Below are 21,777 nucleotides of genomic sequence, written 5' to 3'. Positions count from 1 at the left end.
GACCATTTACGTTGGAAAGCGGACAGTTTGTGTGAGAAAAATATGAGCGGCTATACAACAGAACCCATGGATTGCTGAAGTACCGGCCCCACTGCTGTATCACTAGCGCCTGTAGTAAGCAAGATGGGAGCATCAGGAATGGGATGAGTGAGCGTAATGGCCATCTGTAAGGCTTTTAGGTTATCAATGCATATCTGGAGTCCACGTGACCACCTGAGACCCTGAAGTGTTTTTTTCCTGCAAGAGCATCCGTAAGTGGGGCTTGTATGTTGGCAGCATGGGGGATGTGTTTGTGGTAGTATTTTACCATTCCAGGGGAAGCAGTGGAGGCCCTGAAAATCTTTGGGCAAAGGCACCGTACTAATGGCCTCAACCCATTCGGTTAGGGGGCGGATTTCGTCGGCAGATACCCCATGGCCCAGAAAAGTGACACTATTGTGGCGGAGTTGTGACTCAGCATTGTTCACTGCAACACCATTTGCTTTTAATAGTTGGAACACTGTATTTAAATGGAGTTCATGTTCCTCGAGGGAGGAAGAAAAAATTAACAAGTCATCCAGGTACGCATATGCAAAGTCCAGTTTTCCAACCAACGAGTCGATGAACTGTCCACGTCTGTGCAGCATTTTTAAGGCCGAACAGTGTGAACAAATACTCCAAAAAATCGAATGGGGTGATGATAGCGGTTTTTTCAACGTCCTCCAGTCCCACTGGAGTTAGTGGTAAGCCTTGTGACAGTCAATTACATGGAAATTTGTGCACCGTGCAGTTGTGAAGCAAAGTCTTGAATATTTGGGATGGAATAATTATCTATAATTGTTCTGGTGTTAAGCACCTGATAGTGACTGCAGAGGCGGAAAGTGTCAACTTTCTTGGGTGCCAAATGAATGGGTGATGACCAACTACTAGAAGAAGGGCAAATAGTCTTACTATCTAAAAGGTCCTGAGTTATAGTTGGCATGTTTAAGTTTTTCTGGATTGAAATGCCTAGCCTTTGCACGTACCAGTAGACCTTCTGTGGTATTGATTCTATGGACAGTACCGTTGTTGATCGCGAACACCAATGGGGATGATGGACCTGCATACGATGCACTATGACTAACCTGTAATGCACACACACTTGTGTGTCCCTGGCCGGCAGGTCAGCGGCAGTAGCAGTAATCCACTGGTAGTCCTTGTCGTGGAGCTCAGTGGGGTACTTGGTAGTGTTGCAGGCACAGCTTCTGTCCGGCAGCAGAAACGTCATGCGGCGTCTGTGGTGGGTGCGGGAAGCAGTGTGGAGGTTGGGGGCATGGCCACGTGTGACAGCTGGGTGACTTGCTTACGAGCATCCATGAGTTTGGCTTGCACAGCGGCTATGCATAAGCAGAGGGCTTCATTGCTGTCCCGAAGTTCGTCGCTGTGTGATCTAAGTGACAGCACTGCCACAGCGGTTTCAGCTAGCTCACACAATAGAGTGGCGCTCTCAGATGAGAGGGAAGACAATGAGAGGGAAGAGATATCTGAACTGGTGGTATGGTCTATCAAGTTAAAGGTTAGTGTACCTTGTTGTAGGTTGGATGACAGTGCATGGGCTAAGAGAAAGAAAATCTACCCCCAACCCACAGGTTCATCCACCTCCACAATAACAAAAGTCCACTGTAAAGGGGTGTTAATATCCTGCATTTTAAGGATTCAATTAGTTATTCCATTAAATGGGATCAGGGAATTGTTGGCGGCTCGAAGCGGGGGCAAGGCCGATGCTCGAATTTAACCCTTTAACTGCTCTGGACATGTTAACGCCTGTGTGCTCTGAACGTGTATATGCACACCACCGGTCCTTCTACCTGGTACTCTGAACGTTCAAAGAACGTGTTGGCAACGCGCATGGAGAACGACATTTCTTAGCTGTGTCGCCATAGCGGGAATGGAAATAACATCAAGTGGGACGGCGCGTGGCATCATCCATTGCGCTGACTGAGGTCGAAGCAGCAGTGGAGGGGTCTTGTTAGTAGATTCCTCCGATGGTGGCGTTGCAGTAGTGCTGGTAGGAGAGGAGTTATGGTGGCAGCTGCCAGGCAGCATTGGCGTTGGGTCTGTGCCCCTGTGCCCATACGCGGAGTGAGTCGTACAAACTCTACCACACGATGGAAACTGCCACGCAGGTGTGCCAACCCCTGAGCTCTGAGGCCGGAGGGGGGGGGGGGGGGGGGGGGTTGCAGAGGGGGGGGGGGGGCAGAATGTTGTAAACCTGGTCTGCGATCTTCAGTTTAGTGTCAGGTGGGGCTGAAGTTACATACAGAAGGACAGAAGGTGTACTTGAACTTCCGGAGGATGTTTGAGCAACCAGATGTTCCAAAGTGTAATGTCCAGCATGTAATGTGTGTCTATCATGGTGTGAAGATGACGCCAGAGCTGCGACGGGGATCTGGAACCCAGTGATTCATGACTGATGAGGCAGATAGCTTCCTCAGTCAGTGTGGATAGTTTCTCTAGTTGCTCGAGGATGGTACGTCGGGCGAATGCATATTTGTCTGTAGTGGGGGACAAAGCCACAATGTTGCTGATCAGGTCCACTTCATCATGGATGTGACAGCAAAGGAACTTCGAGTTGTCATCAGCGGCGCTGTGTAGCTGCAGGATGTGGTCGACCAAGGCAAACCATGTGCGTGGGTGGTACTTGCGAAGGGGTGGTAGCTTAGGCAAATGGATGGGGAAGTCTTGATGTAACTGTTTGTCAGAAACAGTCACTCCCCGTCTATAGCTCTGCAGCGTAATTGGCTCAGGTGCAGTAGCAGTGCACCAGCTTCCGACCCTGTCAGTGGCATGCGGAACGGTAGGTGCGGCTGGCTCGACCTTTGTCAAGAAATCAACGAGTCGGGTGTTCAATGGAGTAATGCCAACAGGCGTAGAATGGACTGGCATGGTAGAGTCAACCATAGTTGAACAATGTGCAGGGAATGATGGAGTGCAGTTTCCTGGGCCCTTCCCCTGCAGGTGCATTAAAATTGTTAAAATCACCTAATATTTGTGGAAAACACATGGCAGATGCAGCAGGAATGGCATGTGCCATTGGAAACACTCGTAAAGTGGACACTGATAGTGGGGGGGGGGGGGGGGGCTGGTGCAATATCCAGAGTTCTGGGATAAACATGAAATTTCCTTTTTGAGTGTCCGGCTTGATTTGTACCGCCACTGATTCATGTGGAAAGTTCACACTGGCACTTGGGAAACCGTAATCATAGTCGCTGGGGTTTGAGCACATTGTGTCGGCCATTTTTGAGCATGTGGGACATGTGGAAAGTTCCTATTCAGTGTAAAACGATCACATTCAAAGTTGTGTGTGTGAAAAACGTTCTGTTGGTACAAACACTGCCACACAACTGCTGAGTCATGTACGATAAAAAACAGTTATTGTTTGAACCTGATGCCGCCACACATGGCTGCGGGGATGTAGAAGCACTGTCCTGTTGAGTACAGCTAATTGATGTGTTGAAGCAATGCGTCGAACTATTGCAAATACAAGGTGGGTAATTGGAAAACCATGCCGAAGCGTCCATTGGAAAACCTAGTTGGCACACGTGCGGTGTAGTTGGCGGCAAGCGATCCATTGTATATTGCTTGACGGTATGAGAGTTTGTTGTTGCACTCATGAACAAAATTCAGGGTCACCAGTATCGATTTAGTGTTGTAGGTTTGCCGGAGCCAATGATGCACACTATACCACACGTAATAAGCACTATTTTATTACTGAGAAGCACACATATGCAGTTATTTACATTCTTGATTCTCAGTGTGTGTGTGTGTACTGTTTCAGGTGCAGCCACAGACTGGTCACAAAGAGCTTGCCAAAACAAAGATATTACATGTGACTTGGTAGATAGTCGCCACAAGCTAATTGCATGAAGTACATTTCGCTTGTAATTTCTGTAACTTAAACATCGAACAATGTATAGTTTCAGCGCCTATTATTGTGATGACATATAAGGGCCCAATTTTTGGTCCTGAGACAGTCAGACCACGGCCAAGTTTCAGACAAGGACCCATTAGTGGTTAGATCAACAACAATGCATCCACTTAACTGTGAAAAAAGTGTAATAGGATGTATGCTAAAACAGTGACAGTGTCTGTTCAATATGTACCGTATTATGCAGCAAGAACTGTGCAGTCAGGTTTTTACTGCTCGTAGATGTTTGATAGTAAACTACAGTAGCAGTATGTTGATGTTTGCTTGCAACTTGCTTTGTCTTGACACCAAGGACAATCAACAAAGAAATAAAGCAGATGAACATCACAGGGGATTAGTGTTTGGCTATAGAACACAGTATCCTAGCCCCCAATGAAAAACCTCCAAGATCAGTCTTAAAATACAGAAATTTTACCTCCAGATATGGTTGTTGTGGCCATACTGTAATGTACTCTTGTTGATCCAGCACTGTTATGAGCTGTAATCCGTAGTTCATACCATGTACCAGGCTGAAGATCACCAATCAAAAAGTTCATTGATGGTACATTGTTGTCCACCAAAATCCATTCGTTTCTGGTTCCCAAAGTCCGATATTCAACAACAAAATATAACATGGGACATCCTCCATCTGGCCAGTAAGGTAAGTGCAAGAGCACAGAAGTTGCATTTGTTGTTAAAAGTGTTTTTAATTCAGGAACTTGTGGTTCTGGAAAAAATAAATTCAAATAAGTGAGCCATGTTTACTGTTACTTCATTGAGTATGAGGTATTCCATACATCCAGTATGGTTTTAAGGCAGTGTCAAGTATAATTATGAAGTTGTTGAATTGTGATCAGTTTATAGCTTATAAAATACCATATGACATTAATTATACATATATTCTTCAAAGAAGTGTGAATATTACATAATATCTACTTGAGTTAGTCTAATCACATCTAAACATATTTCTGTTTCACACTCATATTTTTTTTTTTTTTTTTTTTTTTTTTTTACTTATATATCTACATTCCACAACCCACCTAAATGTGTGTATCTCAAGGTATGTGCTGTAGCAGAATAATCCCCCACCTCCTTTTCAAATTCTACTAACATATCATGTGTAGGAAGAAAGATTATTTATATCCCTCTTTATATGCATAACATATCATGTGTAGGAAGAAAGATTATTTATACCCCTCTTTATATGTATTAATTATTTTAATTTGTGGTCATTAGGCAAGATGTAAGTTGGAGGATGTACTATCTTCTTAACTACTATTGGAATGTGCATTTTCAGAGTAAAGCTCTCCAAAATACCTCTTTTGTGGTATTTCCCATTGGGGCATTTCTGTCATCCTCTCAAACGTTCTAAATTTTTTTTGACAAAGTACACACTTCCTCTTTAAATCTTCTCTTGCTTTTTTATTAATCCAAACTGGCAAGCGTCCCCAAATGACGAACAGTACTTGAGAATGACCACATGAGGGCTTTGTAAGTGGCCTCCTTCTTTGCTGTAATTGAAAATCCTCAAGATTTTACCAATAAATTTTTCTGTCACTTGTCTTACCCATCCATGGCTTGTTAATTATGTTATGTCTGCAACACCTTCAATCTCTCTACATAGATACCCTAAATACTTGGCACTTGTGATTGATTCCTGTGACTTATTCCAGTAACAGCAACAAAACCATCAGCAGAAACAACAGCAAAACCAACAGATACTACAACAACAGATCTACCATCAACGGAAATAGTGCCAATAAAAGAAACAACGGCAGCAACTGGATGAAGAATCCTGTCTGCACCACCACCACAATTACTACCACCACCACCTCCGGCCGCAGAAGCAGCAGCAGCAACAACAACAGCAGCAACAGAACCAACAACAACAGTAACAGTAGCAACAGAACCAACAACAACAGTAACAGTAACAACAGAACCAACAATAACAGAAGCAGCAGCACCTAAACCAACAACAACAGTAGCAGCAGCAACAAAATGATCAACAACAGTTGCAGCAACACAACACTGCTTAAGGAGGAGTCAAAGACAAGGTACATCTACATCATTAAATTAGGATTTTTTATGGCTTCAAACAAAGAAAACGAAAAGATTGTGACAAACCAGCAAGAAAATTTGCAGATAAGTCACAACTACTATGGAAAAAGTAGCACATTACCAGGTAACGACAAAAGAAAAAATACTTGCAAACCAGTCAGGATAATGTGTCAGAATAATCAGTGCCTCAAAAATAAAGTGCTAGATCTAGAAGTAGCTTTAAACAATCTTGCTGATGTCTCTTGTATTTGTTTATCTGAACACTGGTGCAAGGCTAGTGAATTAAGTCTCATAACTATAAGCAACTTTAATTTAGCATCACATTATTGTCAAAGTGTTTTTAAAAATGGTGGGGTATGCATTTACTCTAGAGTAGGACTGCAGTTCAAAGTGAAAACAGAATTGGACCATCTAAATCAGAAAAACATTTTGAATTATGTGCCATAGAGTTAAAAACTGAGGAGAAGAGTGAAAAACTAGTTGTCATAACAATATATAGATCACCACAGGATGACAAAAACATTCTTCAAAAAAATAGAAGCGGCATTAAACACTTTTTATAGTAATGAAGTGAAATTGTTGTTACGTGGGGATTTTAATATTAACCTGTTAATTGAAAGTGATGAAAAAAGACAGCTTTTGAGTACACTAAGCATCTTTCACATGAAGCCACTCTTTACAGATGCCACCAGAATAACAGAACTGTCATCTTCTCTTTTAGATAATATTTTCACAAATATGGATAATGGTATCACTGAGGCACTAAACGTAAACTTAGGTCTTTCGGAAATCACAATACACTATTAGCATACATAAATTCCTCTGTTCCCAAGGCAGTAAAATATAAGTGGGAATACAGAAGGCATTTCTATACAGAAAAAGTGAATACTTTCATCCAGTTGTTAGCTAATGAAACCTGGGAAGATGTCTTCACAAAAACAACAACCGAGGAATCTTTCAATGCTTTTTCCAGTACATTCATGTCCCTATTTGAGATGTATTTTCCAAAAAAGCTCACGAAGATCAATGTTATGCCTAAGAACACAAGCCATGGATAACACCTGCTATTAGAGTATCTAGTCAAACACTAAAACACATCAGTCAACTCAAAAAAGACAACAAAGATGAACACTTCACAGATTTTGTTAAGACATAAAAGAAAATTTACAGGAAGGTGACAAAAATGCCAAGACAATGTACAATGACAGTGTAATTGCTGGGTCAGCAAACAAATCGAAAGCTATATGGAATGTAGTAAAAAGCAAAAATGTTAGAAATCTAGATGACTTTGTTTTAAAAGATGATCAAGGTGCACTAGTCAGAAAGTGGCACAAAAGTGGTTTCAGTCATATCTCCATAATAGGAAACAGGTAGTAGAAATTGCAACAACAAACAGTAAAAACCAAAGTATCGTTTACAGATTGGACATTCAGACTGTGCCAATTGGGGCACCACAGGGCAGTGTTCTAGGACCTCTCCTATTTCTTCTTTACATAAATGATATCAAGATTCCAGTAAACGGTACTCATGTAACCCTGTTAACGGATGATACAAACATTGTAGTAACTGACATAAACCGGGTATTGCCAACATCTGCAAGCAGTGTTATAGAATATTTGCAAAATTGGTTTGAAATGAACAAATTAACCATAAATATCTCTAAAATTAATTATATCCATTACAGGAAAACACACCCTGATCTGGATCTCAGAATACAAAATAAAGAAATTGTGAGAGTTGCTACCACAAAATTCTTAGTGTACATATAAATGAAAATTTAGACTGGAAATCCCACATCTTGTATCTCTCTCATAAGTTAGGCTCTGCTTGCTTTGAATTACATGTTATTAGCTTTGTATGTAGTAGGGAATGTAGCAGAACTGTTTACTTTGCTTATATACATTCTGCTATTACCTATGGCCTCACCGTCTGGGGTCATAGTAAGAAAAATCTGAAAACCATCTTCACTCTACAAAAATGAGCTGTTAGAATAATTACCAACAGTTCAAGGCTAACTCCTTCAAAACAGTTATTTCAACAGCTAAATATTCTACCCCTACCGTGCCTCTATACACAAAAAAATGTAATTAATGTAAAAAGAAATATTGACAATTTCCAATCCAACTCGGATCTACAAACTTACAACACAAGAAAGTGCAATGACATTCATATTAAAAGAGTTAACAAGGCTTTGGCATAGAAACAAACAAACATACAAGGAAGTAGATTGTATAACAAACTACCGGTAAAGATAAAAGAAATAAAAAAGTTGTCTTCGTTTAAAGAAGCAGTATTCAAATTTTTAATGACCAACTGCTATTATAGTATAAACAAATACCTGGAAGAGCTTCATACAAAAAAATTAGATTTATGTACTCTGTGCCAATAGTAATTTTTATCTTACTGTTGCTACGATCTAAATAAATAATATGTACAAAAGTGTTAGAATTATTATGTGTTATATCTAAATATCAACTGTGTATTCCATGTAAAAGTCTTTCTCATACATTGATGTAATAAATTAAAGTTGTACATGCTATTCCAATGCAGTCTGATGTTGTGTAGTCTACTATGCACATTTGTATTGTGTAGAGTATTGTTCACCCTTTCTATGCTATGTATTTTTTGACGAAATCCATGCAATGTACATTGTCTCTGGATGAATAAACAACAACAACAACTACTACTACTACTACTACTACTACTACTACTACTGACTGATCACCAGTCATGTAGTCAAATAGTATTGGGTCTTTATGTCCATTTATGCACATTACATGTGTTTGTGTTAAGGGCCAGCTGTCATTCTTTTCTCCAAGTCTTCCTTCATATCACTGCATTGTTTGTAAACAGACTCAAAGAGCTAAAAACTTTGTCTGTCAGTACTGAACAGAATTGATTTTTTTAGGTAACTGTATATTAAAATCACTTCTCACCATCTCTCCCTGTTACATCTATACTCCAAAATCCACCTTATGGTGTGTGGCAGAGAGAACTTTGTGTAATACTTTTCACTTTGTGTAATACTTTTGCTTCCTCCAGTTCCAGTTGCAAATGGTGTAGGGGAAGAATGACTGTTGTTAAGCCTCCATTTGAACCTAACTCCCTCTAATTGTGCCTTCATGGCCTTTTTGCAAGATAATGTAGGATAAGATTTGTTGCCTGAATCTTCTAAACACGTATTTCTCAAAAAATTTAACAGTAAACCACCCTGTGATACATAGCCCCTCCTCTTGTGTCTGTCACTGGAGTTAGATGATTGTCTGTGTGACACATTTGTGCTTACCAAATGAGCCTGTGACAAAAGTCCCTATTCTTCTTTGTATCTTCTCTATTTCCTCTTTCAGTCCTACTGGGTAAGCATTCCAGACTAAGGAGAAATAATGAAATACTGCAAAATAACGATTCCTTCATGACTGGACTCAGTCTCACAGCTGCCTTTCCAACAACTGGTTTCTTGTTGCCTCACGATATCAAGGCAGATTTTGTAACAATCCAAGGTTGATAGTCTATTGTCTAAATTGAATCTAGCAATGACAGTTTCTCTAACAATGCTACTGATACCATTTTTATTTGCATTTGCATGATTTTCAGTTTTTGCAAGGGAGTTTGGTGTATTAATGTACTTTTCAGTTGTTACTGTTTCGTCAGCCTTTTTGGTTCTGTTAGAGACTTTTGTATGCTCAGAATGAAAATTTATGACAACTCTGAAAAGCTAGTCATCCTGGTATTTTTGTAGTTAATTTGAAGAAATGTAGATAAAAAACATAAATAAGTTAGTGAACACAAATTATATATTGCAATAACACAAGGCACATCACAAGCTATACTTAACTCTTTGTAAGGTTGCCATAATGTATCTTCAGAATATTATTATCTTGGGTGTTGAGATGGTGCCAGGTGAGGTAAACTATCTGTTCTGAGTCAAGTCACAGAGCAGTCTGAGTTCGAAGCAGTTCGTTGTATAAGTATCTTGTCGGCAACATGTACTTATGAAAGTGTAAAACACAATGTTAGAAGAATTGAAATGGAATCCAAAGTCAATGTAGAATTAGCAATAGCTATTTTTTAACAGAATAAACAACCAAGAAGATGTGTCTTTTATTCTTGAAATCAAAACTTGTACCATTATTAACACAATGCTAGCAGAAAAAATTTTCCCTAGACAGTTCTGCTGAAGACAAATAATATTAATTATTTGTCAGATGTACTTTTCTCCAATTAATTTAATCAAAGTGCAAAAATAGCAAATTTTGCTCTAGGAATGTCTTCATTAATAAATCATTTCAATAATAGTATTATGGGAGTTGGGTACATTTCAACCTCCCTTTTGTGTTTCTTAATCTTGAACAAGCTGTTGACCAAATGCTAAGAAAGTTTATATGGCAGGTTCTTGGTACACACTGCATCCAAAAGTACTACATCTAAACTCTCCAGGACATGTATGAGAAAATCAAGACAAAAACTGTAAGCTCTGTAGGTGTCAGTGAGGTGTCGCACCAAGAATCTGCTTTGAGTCTAATGTTGCTCATTCTGATTATGAACTATGCCAAAGAACATCTACAGAAACCGACTCCATGGACACTTATACTCTGACAATGTAGGTCTAATAGCAGAATCTCTACCAGAAATTGAGAACAACTTTAATGTCTGGTGCATGGCACTAAAAATTAGAAGAATTAAGGGTAAGTAGGACCAAAATTGATTATATGTAATGGAAATTCTCAAAACCACAGCTTCCATGGATAAAGACATTGAAAACCATATAAAACTGGGCAGTGGAAATGGCGGTCACTCAGAGGAGTCAACTGTGATGTGAAAATGCCTATCAAAGTCAAAGGAAATTTTTACAAATGAGCGATACGACCAGCTGTAATGCTTTGCTCATAGTGCTGGGCCATGCAATATCAGTCAAACAGAAACTCCAGGTTACAGAGACAAGATTCTTTGCTGGTCTGGAGGAGTGATACCAAAAGATGATAAGAAGTGACTTCATCCAAAGCTCATTTAAGCAAACAGCAGAAAAGATTCAAGAGAGTTGCCTATGCAGGTACAGGTACATCATGAACCATCAACCAAACCATAGGACACAACAGTGCTTAATGTAATAGAACTGACAAGAGGCCTTGGATGTGCAGTACATACATTGGTTAGGACCATGAAAAATCATCAAAAACTGATGGGAGTGTGCCCTGAAATAAAACAACATTCAGAAAGGTGGAACAAGACTGGAGGGGCAACCCCAAGAGAAGTGTAAAATAAGGAACGAAAGCAGAAGAAAAAGGGAATTTTGTAATCATTTCACTTTAATTTGTTCCCTATGCAAGATTCCAGATATTTAAAGGATGTGACTGTTTCAAGTAATAGGTAAGACATTCATAGGTCCTTCTGCATATTTATGTACAATATTTTATATTCATGTATGTGAGGGTCAGCTCAAATCTCTACATTTTGCTACATTTTGTGTGTGTGTGTGTACTAAGAATTATCCATGAATAATCTTGTAGAGCATCTGGCGTTATCTTTTAAATGGTTAATGTATACTGTGAACAAAAATGTTTCTTTGGGGTCTACCCAAAATATATTTACATCAGAAGACTTCTCGCCACTAAGAAGGAAGCTCTCCATTAAGAAGACAAGATACATTCTATTTCCTATGAACAAGAATGATGTAATACATTCCATTAAATAGTAACTGACATAAAGCAGTCTGCTGGCAAGGGCATGATGTATTGCTTTCTGTTAATCTTCAGTCCAAGTCATATTCCTGTTCTGATATTCCACAAGCTTGTATTTTGTTTGTTAAATGATGCTGCAGGACTATATCTACTATCTGCAACCTTCTGGCTCTCTAAACACAAAACTGGTTGCATTTCACTCAATAACTGCTTGTGTAATCAGTGTTGATTCCTACAAAGGAGTTCTTCTTGTCTCTAAAAATGTCACGATCTGGAGCATGAAATAAGTCCCTTAGTTTTACAGCAAATTTATGTCAGTTAAACTTGCCTGTGTTTCTTCACATCTGTTATGATTTTTTATAACTTGGCAGGTAAGACCTAGCTTTTAAATTCACTGAACATTTCTTACATAGATATCTTTTTTCTTTTAATTCGAAATTCCCTAAGTTTTGAATTAACTTTTTAAACGTGTTTTCAAACATGTTTGCTTCTTTGCACAGTGCAGAGAAAGAGAATGGTAACTGGGCAGGTCAGTATGACAGAGCAAGAAATGATACTGATGTTTCACTAGAGTCAGGACAGTACAAAATCTAAGATAGACATGTTGCAGGAAAGAACATCCATTGTGGAGGAGTTGGTGGGTGATATAGGAAAGACATTACAAAACAACATACGGTTCTGAAAATCAGTAGTGCTACACAGGATAGTTTTGGAACATTATGAAAAGACAAAATTCACTGGTTTGGAATTTAAGAAGGGAGGTCTAGTGCACCATACAGACTTCATGAAGAAGTTTACAAAGTAAATGCCTAAGCACTAGACCAAGTATAAGAATATATAAGGAAGATGCAGTACTGAAAGAGGAGTGCCAGTTGTGAGTGTACGAGATCTGCAATCAGTACATAGCATTTGAAGATTTTATTGCCAGGTTTGTCTAAAAATATCCAATCATATACTCTCCAATGCTTCATGAAAAGCTCTGATTGTGGCGGAGTGCTTGAGTAACATAAAAGAATACTGTAGCACATTAATGACAAACTAATTATGAACTAACTATGATAAAAATAAGTTCTTTGTAGCTTAAGAAACTTTGGCAAAATGTACCAAAACAGACTGTATGAACTGCTGAAAAGCAGTAAAGAACTTTAGGGAGAAGGGAGAGTGGGCCAAACTAACTTCAAGAACAGAATAGAGATTAAGCTAATCCCAGAAGTACATAGGAGCCTAAGGTAAATATGATGAGTAATGTTTATAGGAAAACCTAATAAATGGTAGAGGTGGCTAGTTGGTGGCTTAACCCTCAATATAGAGTAAAAAAAATTAAGAAACTAAGTATAATGAAGTGGGGAATATGTTGCTGCTGCAGTGAAGGCCCTTGTCAAAGTGGGATATTATCATGGACTGCACAAGCAAAACCCAGAGATGAAAAGGAACCAGAACTATGAGCAGGCTAGAAAACTAGACTGCAGAGAGAGAGAGATGCTGATAAAAAAATGATCATCAATATTCTACATGGAAGACAAGGAACAATTATTGAGGAACAGTGAAAAAGAGAATTCATAGCCACCGTAGGTGATATGTACTTAGAAACATGCCTCATGTCTGTGTAGTAGCACTTGACTCAGAGGTAATCTAGTCAGAATCCTGCAAGGGGGAAGAAATTTTTGCCACCAATATCTGGCCAGTGAGGGCATGTGACATTGCTGATCAGGATCCATCTGCTGGGTGGGGATGTTAAGCTCAGCAGACCCCGTGGTACTTTTTGAAGAGAAGTACACTATGGGTGAGCAACTGGTTTCATCCTGTCCTTTCCCTCCATATCATACAACACAAACATACGACCATACTACACACACACACACACACACACACACACACACACACACACACACACACAACAGGTATGCTTAACATTTAACATGCATCTTTCACACTTCATTAATGAAAAGAGCCATTTAACATGCATCTTTCACACTTCATTAATGAAAAGAGCCATTGCACCCAGAGGAAGAAATACCTTTCAAATAGATGGCTGAACCTATCCCAAAGCATCTTCTAGTCAACCATGCCATGTGACTTCTATTCCACTGCTGCTCCACCAGTATATTAGATACGTGCATTGAGGAACTGAAGGACATGGTAGAAGTTCAGAACATGGAAAAATGACAGGAACTGGATAACAGTAAGGAGAAGGAAGAAGAAATAGAGGAACAGGTCTGGGTGACTAGACCTTTGGAGAGTGGCAGAAGACAAAAGGAGATTAAGAAAATTTGGCAGGAGAGGGAAAGGACTCCAAAAGAAATTAAGAGAATTTTATAGGAGATTATTGGCAGGTCTTGAATTTGGGTCTTGCACAGGTGTATGACCCAGGTCATAAGAGAATGGGTTCAAGTCGGTGTTGGAATACCAATTTAAAAAGATGGAATGAATAGTTCTGAGGATATTCCTCACTTCTTGGCATGATGTCAATTAGTCAGAGCTCTGGAAAAGAACAAGGATTAATTGTTCCCATCCTGCATGTTACTGTGTGCAGAGAGTTGGCTGGTCCACTATTATGTTAGGTGTATTGGGTGTACATAGAAGAAAGATTGTGAGTTTAATGCACCACTGACAATAAGGTCATTAGTGAATACAGATGAAAGAATTTCTGGACCATATAATGTTGGTCCACAAAATTTTCAGCAAAACAGTGTCCTCCGATAGGGAGTGCTTATCAGTACAAATGAGGTGCACATGAGTGGCCAGAACATTCAGGAGAAGTCCTTTGGTTTGGAGGTGGCAGCTGTCAGTCTACTCCATACCCCATCAGAGGTGCCACATGTTGGAGCTAGCACATCAACCATCAACTTCAGTACTACCACTGCAAAGAGTTATGTATACATATGGCTATAGGAGAAATGTAACAATGTAGCGGCTTATCTCACTAGGGGTAAGATAGATACAGCCTACAGGAAAATTAAAGAGACCTTTGGAGAAAAGAGAGCCACTTGTATGAATATCAAGAGCTCAGGTGGAAACCCAGTTCTAAGCAAAGAAGGGAAAGCAGGACAATATTATGGAAATGGAAGAGGATGTAGATGAAGATGAAATGGGAGATACGATACTGCGTGAAGAGTTTGACAGAGCGCTGAAAGACCTGAGACAAAACAAGGCCCCGGAGTAGACAACATTCCATTGGAACTACTGACGGCCTTGGGAGAGCCAGTCCTGACAGAACTCTACCATCTGGTGAGCAAGATGTATGAGACAGGTGAAATACCCTCAGACTTCAATAAGAATATAATAATTCCAATCCCAAAGAAAGCAGGTGTTGACAGATGTGCAAACTATCGAACTATCAGTTTAATAAGTCACAGCTGCAAAATACTAACGTGAATTCTTTACAGACGAATGGAAAAACTGGTAGAAGCCGACCTCGGCGAAGATCAGTTTGGATTCCACAGAAATTTCTGAACATGTGAGGCAATACTGACCCTACGACTTATCTTAGAAAATAGATTAAGGAAAGGCAAACCTACATTTCTAGCATTTGTAGACTTAGAGAAAGCTTTTGACTATGTTGACTGGAATACTCTCTTTCAAATTCTAAAGGTGGCAGGGGTAAAATACAGGGAGCAAAAGGCTATTTACAATTTGTACAGAAACCAGATGGCAGTTATAAGAGTCGAGGGGCATGAAAGGGAAGCAGTGGTTGGGAAGGGAGTGAGACAGGGTTGTAGCCTGTCCCCGATGTTATTCAATCTGTATATTGAGCAAGAAGTAAAGGAAACAAAAGAAAAATTCGGAGTAGGTACTAAAGTTCATGGAGAAGAAATAATAATGCTGAGGTTCACCGATGGCATTGTAATTCTGTCAGAGACAGCAAAGGACTTGGAAGAGCAGTTGAACAGTATGGACAGAAAGGAGGCTATAAGATGAACATCAACAAAAGCAAAACGAGGATAATGGAATGTAGTCGAATTAAGTCGTGTGATGCTGAGGGAATTAGATTAGGAAATGAGACACTTAAAGTAGTAAAGGAATTTTGCTATTTGGGGAGCAAAATAACCAATGATGGTCGAAGTAGAGAGGATATAAAATGTAGACTGGCAATGGCAAGGAAAGCGTTTCTGAAGAAGAGAAATTTGTTAACTTCGAGTATAGATTTAAGTGTCAGGAAGTCGTTTCTGAAAGTATTTGTATGGAGTGTAGCCATGTATGGAAGTGAAACATGGATGATAAATAGTTTAGACAAGAAGAGAACAGAAGCTTTCGAAATGTTGTGCTACAGAAGAATGCTGAAGATTAGATGGGTAGATCACATATCTAACGAGGAAGTATCGAACAGAATTGGGGAGAAGAGGAGTTTGTGGCACAACTTGACAAGAAGAAGGGACCGGTTGGTAGGACATGTTCTGAGGCATCAAGGGATGACAAATTTAGCGTTGGAGGGCAGTATGGAGGGTAAAAATCGTAGAGGGAGACCAAGAGATGAATACAATAAGCAGATTCAGGAGGATGTAGGTTGCAGTAAGTACTGGGAGATGAAGAAGCTTGCACAGGATAGAGTAGTGCGGAGAGCTGCATCAAACCAGTCTTAGGACTGAATACAACAACAACAACATGGCAATGTACCAATATCTAACTGAAAGGTTTTCACTAAATGATAGCTAAAAGGATGATGGAGTTGGTGAAAATACTGCCCAGCATAATGCAGCTGATTCTAATGCCTCCCACATCATATGGATTTTACACCATTCCCCCCACCCCCATCCACAACTTTTCTCAATTACACGGGTGTGAACTTATTCTAAAACATAAAACATATCATCTTTCCCTCAATCTCCCTGCCATCACTGTTGGCTAATGCCTGCCTCTAGATCTCTTCTTACAATGCATCCCATTCCTCTCCGCTAATAAAGAAAAACTCCCTGGCAGTATCTCAATTGAATCCAGGTGCTCCACATGGCAGTCAGACATGCTCATCTCTCAACTATGAAGGCAGCACCACTTGCCTGCACTTACATATTCTATCCAGCACTATTTTTTAAGCCTCTGTTTTTACATTTTCACCTAACCCCCAACTCTTCGATATCTCTTCCAACTACCACAACTAAAATCCCTGTTCCCGTCAGCAGTGTGTTTTTTGTCACATTTAAGTGCTGGTAGCAGGTTTAAATTGCTACACAAGCTGAAAGTACTAGACAGTGTTGTATGGCTGAGATTACTCTACATACATGTCTCAATTACTCCATATTAAGTTTTATAAGTTACCTGTTCCTTTTGTCTTGATTGTGACTGTAGCACTAGGATGGCTGTTTCCCACTCTGTTATATGCTATCATGTAGGCATGATATGTGGTACCACACTGTAGATTTGGTAGCATGAGAGAATTCTGTTCAGCATCCAGTTGAACTTCTATCCAGTTCCCATGGTCTCGTTTATAATTCAGCAAGTAACCTGTAAGGAAGGAAGTATTTTTACCTCTTGCAAATTTATTCAACTAGGCTTGCTACTTATAGTTATCATAGGAGTGACTGTGTTTCACTAGTACATACATATTACCAAAGTGAGGTTCAAAAGTAATTTTGACAGGAATAATAGTTTTCCATGTTACTAGAACAACTGTAAATCCTTGTCAGTTACATGGCTTGTAAATTTCCGGCTTTTTAGTCTCCATGTACATTGAAAGAGATGAGATGGCATTAAACTCTTTTTGACCTTCTGTGAAGGACAGCTAATCAAATTGATACATGGCAGAGATTTCTGTCAATAATTTGTCAATCATCAACAGCAATTATGCTTTTCCACTAGTAGCTCCAAACCCTTTTCATTGTGTGCTTAAATATCTGAGTGATTGGCCTGTTGTCGAGATATGTGCTGATTCCTCAATCTGATGCACTGTGGATATCACCATTTCACTTCAACATTACATTTATTTGATTATCAATGTAACATCATAAATACTAAAAAGCTACTTTTGAATGTAAAATGTGTTTATTTTCTTTTTGGATGGTTTCATTGTCTGTGTGCAATTTTGTAGGAATTTTATAATTTAGGTAGCACACATTACACTGACCCCAAATCACCACCGTTTGTGCCTTCTGTGGTGTCAAGCAAGAGCTCACTGGAGTGCAGGTTGAAGGTTTGTTGTGTTTTCTGATGAAAGCTAATTCTGCCTCGGTGCCATCAACCTGTCTACATGCTAGACACAGTGTATCTACACATGGAGTTATGGTCTGGGGTATGATTCCATATGACAGTGGGAGCACTCTCTTGGTTATCCCATGCACTCTGACTGCAAATTTGTACATAAACCTGCTGATTCAACCTCCTACATCTACATCTACATGTACATCTACATTTATACTCTGCAAGCCACCCAACGGTGTGTGGTGGAGGGCACTTTACGTGCCACTGTCATTACCTCCCTTTCCTGTTCCAGTCGCGTATGGTTCGCGGGAAGAACGACAGCCAGAAAGCCTCCGTGTGCACTCGAATTTCTCTAATTTTACATTTGTGATCTCCTCGGGAGGTATAAGTAGGGGGAAGCAATATATTCGATACCTCATCCAGAAACGCATCCTCTCAAAACCTGAACAGCAAGCTACACAGTGATGCAGAGCGCCTCTCTTGCAGATTCTGCCACTTGAGTTTGCTAAACATCTCCGTAACGCTATCACGCTTACCAAATAACCCTGTGATGAAACGCACCGATCTTCTTCGGATCTTCTCTATCTCCTCTGTCAACCCGACCTGGTACGGATCCCACACTGCTGAGCAATACTCAAGTATAGGTCGAATGAGTGTTTTGTAAGCCACCTCCTTTGTTGATGGACTACATTTTTTAAGGACTCTCCCAATGAATCTCAACCTGGCATCCGCCTTACCAACAATTAAATTTATATGATCATTCCACTTCAAATTGTTCCGTACACTTACTCCCAGATATTTTACAGAAGCAACTGCTACCAGTGATTGTTCCACTGTCATATAATCATACAATAAAGGATCCTTCTTTCTTTGTATTCACAATACATTACATTTGTCTATGGGTCATTCCATGTCAAATCAACCAATTGTACTACATGATTTGAACCATGACCTGTCAGATTTGGATGAATTTTTTTTTTCAGGTAATGTACCCACTAACACTAGTTTAAATTTGAGATTTCAAAATTTTCTGATCTTTGGTTTTTGAGTTTCAAGGCTTTAAAAATCAAAAAAACCTCTGTTTTTGATCAATCGATGATTGTTCTAAAATGCTGTAGTTCAAAAACTATGCAACCTAGAGAGCTCGAACTTTCACCATTGTTTTCCTCTAAAAATTCCCTTCAATTTGATATGTAACATGAGTATGCTACCTAAATCAGAAAATTTTAAACTATTCCAAAAAAAACATTTTTTGAAATTTCCAAAATACATACCCTCTGATTTCTTTATAAAAATTATATGTGTTGTCCAGTCTAACTGACTACATGCATGCAAAATTTCAAGATGGGATCTCAATGGGTTCTTGTATAAAATAATAATTTACTACAGCAATACACACTAGTGAGGTGAAAAGCAGACTATTTCTAGGCTATGAATACTAAGGTAGGCCTATGTAATTCTAACAAACTTAAATTATTATGTTAGCCTTTTTATGCAACATTACCTTCTTATTGTTCATTAATTCATTAAATGATACAGTGCTGTTTTAATTTAATGTTCATGTTTTCTTTTAACTATGCATCATAAGGTAGTGAACACATTTTAATTGGTAATATACATGCTACAAGTTAAAATTTTGAATAAAGCCACTCACCTTCATCCTTATTGTAAATGGCATATAAGTAATTTCACTTGGGAAAAAGATTAACTTGTTGATATCTGCATGGATAGAACTGTATTTCTAATACCAATTGGTATTTACGAAGTTAATACACATGATATTTATACAACTTAGTGTTTAGTGAGGGTAGGTGTAACATAATTTAAATGTGCTTCTTTTATGATCTTTTAAGATATTTTTCCAAAGCAAGAGAAGACAACTTCATTTCTTTAGCACTTAAAAGTGTAGGTTCTTCCCGTAGCTGTTGTTGGATTCGCTGTTTGTAAAAGAGTATTTCCTGGTACATCTAGTACATCTCTTGGCTGTGGATAGTAAAAAGACTGGGCTGGACCCTTTGGATGTAAAAAAATTATTCAGTACATGTCATTGTATTTTTCTTCAATGCATCCTAGCTACCAAGAGTTGGCATATGCTACTGTCACAAAACCAGCAGTAATATTTTCCATATGTAACAGTGTTATTTGGTTCAGTGTTGTCACATATTCAAAAGACTCATCCAGACTAAAATAATAAGGCTTGACAGTAATTTGACTCTCTGTGCAGGGTTTATATGAGTGAAACTTTTGTGTTCCCACAATCGCTTTTGAGTCACTAAACCGAGGAAGTAAGTATCCTTTGCTCAGTTCATAGTGTGTTTCCTGAGAGGTTGAAAATCTCTAAGGTTAGACCTCTGTTTAAAAAAGGAGACGCATACAAGGTAGAAAATTATAGACCAATATCCCTTCTCCAATCATTTTCAAAAATTCTAGAGAAATTAATTAAAACCCGACTCATAAATTACTTAGATGCTCACAAACTTCTAAACTGCAATCAACATGGCTTTCGCTCAGGCCACAGCACAGAATCAGCTATCCATGCCTATACCAAAGAGATTGTCAGGAGTCTCGACACTAAAAAATGTGTAGTGGGAATTAACTTAGATTTATCTAAAGCTTTTGATACAGTAAATCACAAAATTCTGTTAAACAAGATGGCGGCAATAGGTGTAAGGGGAGTTGTGAAGCAGTAGTTTGAATCTTACCTTCAAGATAGAGCTCAGGTGGTAGAAATCATCGCAGAACATAAAAATCAGAAAATCAAGTGGGTCTCAGATGCAAAGAAATTGGAAATAGGTGTCCCACAGGGCAGTGTTCTTGGTCCCTTATTATTCTTGCTTTATATAAATGACATAAAAAATCCTAATATTTCTACCAAAATAATGTTGTTTGCAGATGACACTAGCATAATTATAAATGATGATAAAAAGTCATTAACCACCACAACTGATATAGCCCTGAAATATATTCAACATTGGTTTAATGCTAATGAGTTAACACTTAATCTAAGTAAAACAAAATATATACAGTATGGCAAAGCAACTCAAGATATGGACCTCCAGTTAAAACTAATGGATAAGAAGATAGAGAGTGTACAATCCACAAAGTTTTTGGGCATGCACATTGATCAAAACTTAAGCTGGAAAGACCATCTCAAGTACTTATCCCACAGGCTCAATTTGGCATGTTTTGCATTGAGGAATTATCTAGAGTATGCAGCACAGACTATACTAGACTAGTGTATTTTGCTTACTTTCAGTCCATCGTGTCTTATGGCATAGTGTTCTGGGGTAAAACTAAATCAAGCTTAACAGATATCTTCAAATTTCAGAAAAGATCTATACGAATCCCTTTTCAAAGAACTGCAAATACTCACAATACCATCACTGTATATTTTTAAAAGCATTCTGTGTACAAGAGCACATATGAAAAATCTACGTACAAATTAGGACTGCCATAATTAAAATACTAGAACTCGTAAGAATTTGTATGTAGAAAGGGTAAGGACAACACAAACCCAAAAGCATGTAAGTTATTTTGGAATAAAACTTTACAGTGCTCTGCCAGTGTACATGAAGGAAATAATAGATGAAGTGAAATTTAAGACTGAGCTTAAAAATTGCCTTTTAAGCAAAACTTTCTATGACGTAGATGAGTACTTTGATTGTGTGTAAATTTATTGCCACAAATTTTAATTTATATGTCTCAATTTGTACTTTTAAAAAATGCCTTGAAAATGATATTCCATTATTATGTCTGTAGTACTTGTACTAGTATGATAACTTTGTTGTGAGAATTCCTACATCATGTAAATGATTTACAGGAATATAATAAAATGAAATGAAATGAAAACGAAAGTCCTCTGTTGTGCAATAATTAAAGTCAATGTTTTTTATGCTTTCCATGGCAAATACATAAAGTGATTTGGGTGTTAAGATTTGTTGGTTATATGGCCTTTGTAAGCTAGCTTTAGCAGCTAGCCACTTA

The 21,777-nt window shown here is 38.7% G+C and overlaps 1 protein-coding gene across 1 annotated transcript in view; it reads right to left on the bottom strand.

Annotated features, from left to right (window-relative positions):
* The window catches only part of LOC126094923 (Down syndrome cell adhesion molecule-like protein Dscam2), an 873,814-nt gene that overhangs the window by 66,109 nt on the left and 785,928 nt on the right, over positions 1 to 21,777 (bottom strand). Inside the window, exons 30-31 of the mRNA XM_049909573.1 lie at positions 16,915 to 17,100; positions 4,362 to 4,652 (exon numbers count right to left, since the gene is read on the bottom strand). Of these exons, the coding sequence (XP_049765530.1) occupies positions 4,362 to 4,652; positions 16,915 to 17,100 (477 nt within the window). The remainder of the gene's footprint in view (positions 1 to 4,361; positions 4,653 to 16,914; positions 17,101 to 21,777) is intronic.

This window comes from Schistocerca cancellata, chromosome 1 (genome assembly GCF_023864275.1).
Source record: "Schistocerca cancellata isolate TAMUIC-IGC-003103 chromosome 1, iqSchCanc2.1, whole genome shotgun sequence".
Classification (NCBI taxonomy): domain Eukaryota; kingdom Metazoa; phylum Arthropoda; class Insecta; order Orthoptera; family Acrididae; genus Schistocerca; species Schistocerca cancellata.
This window is presented reverse-complemented; position numbering and strand designations above follow the sequence as displayed.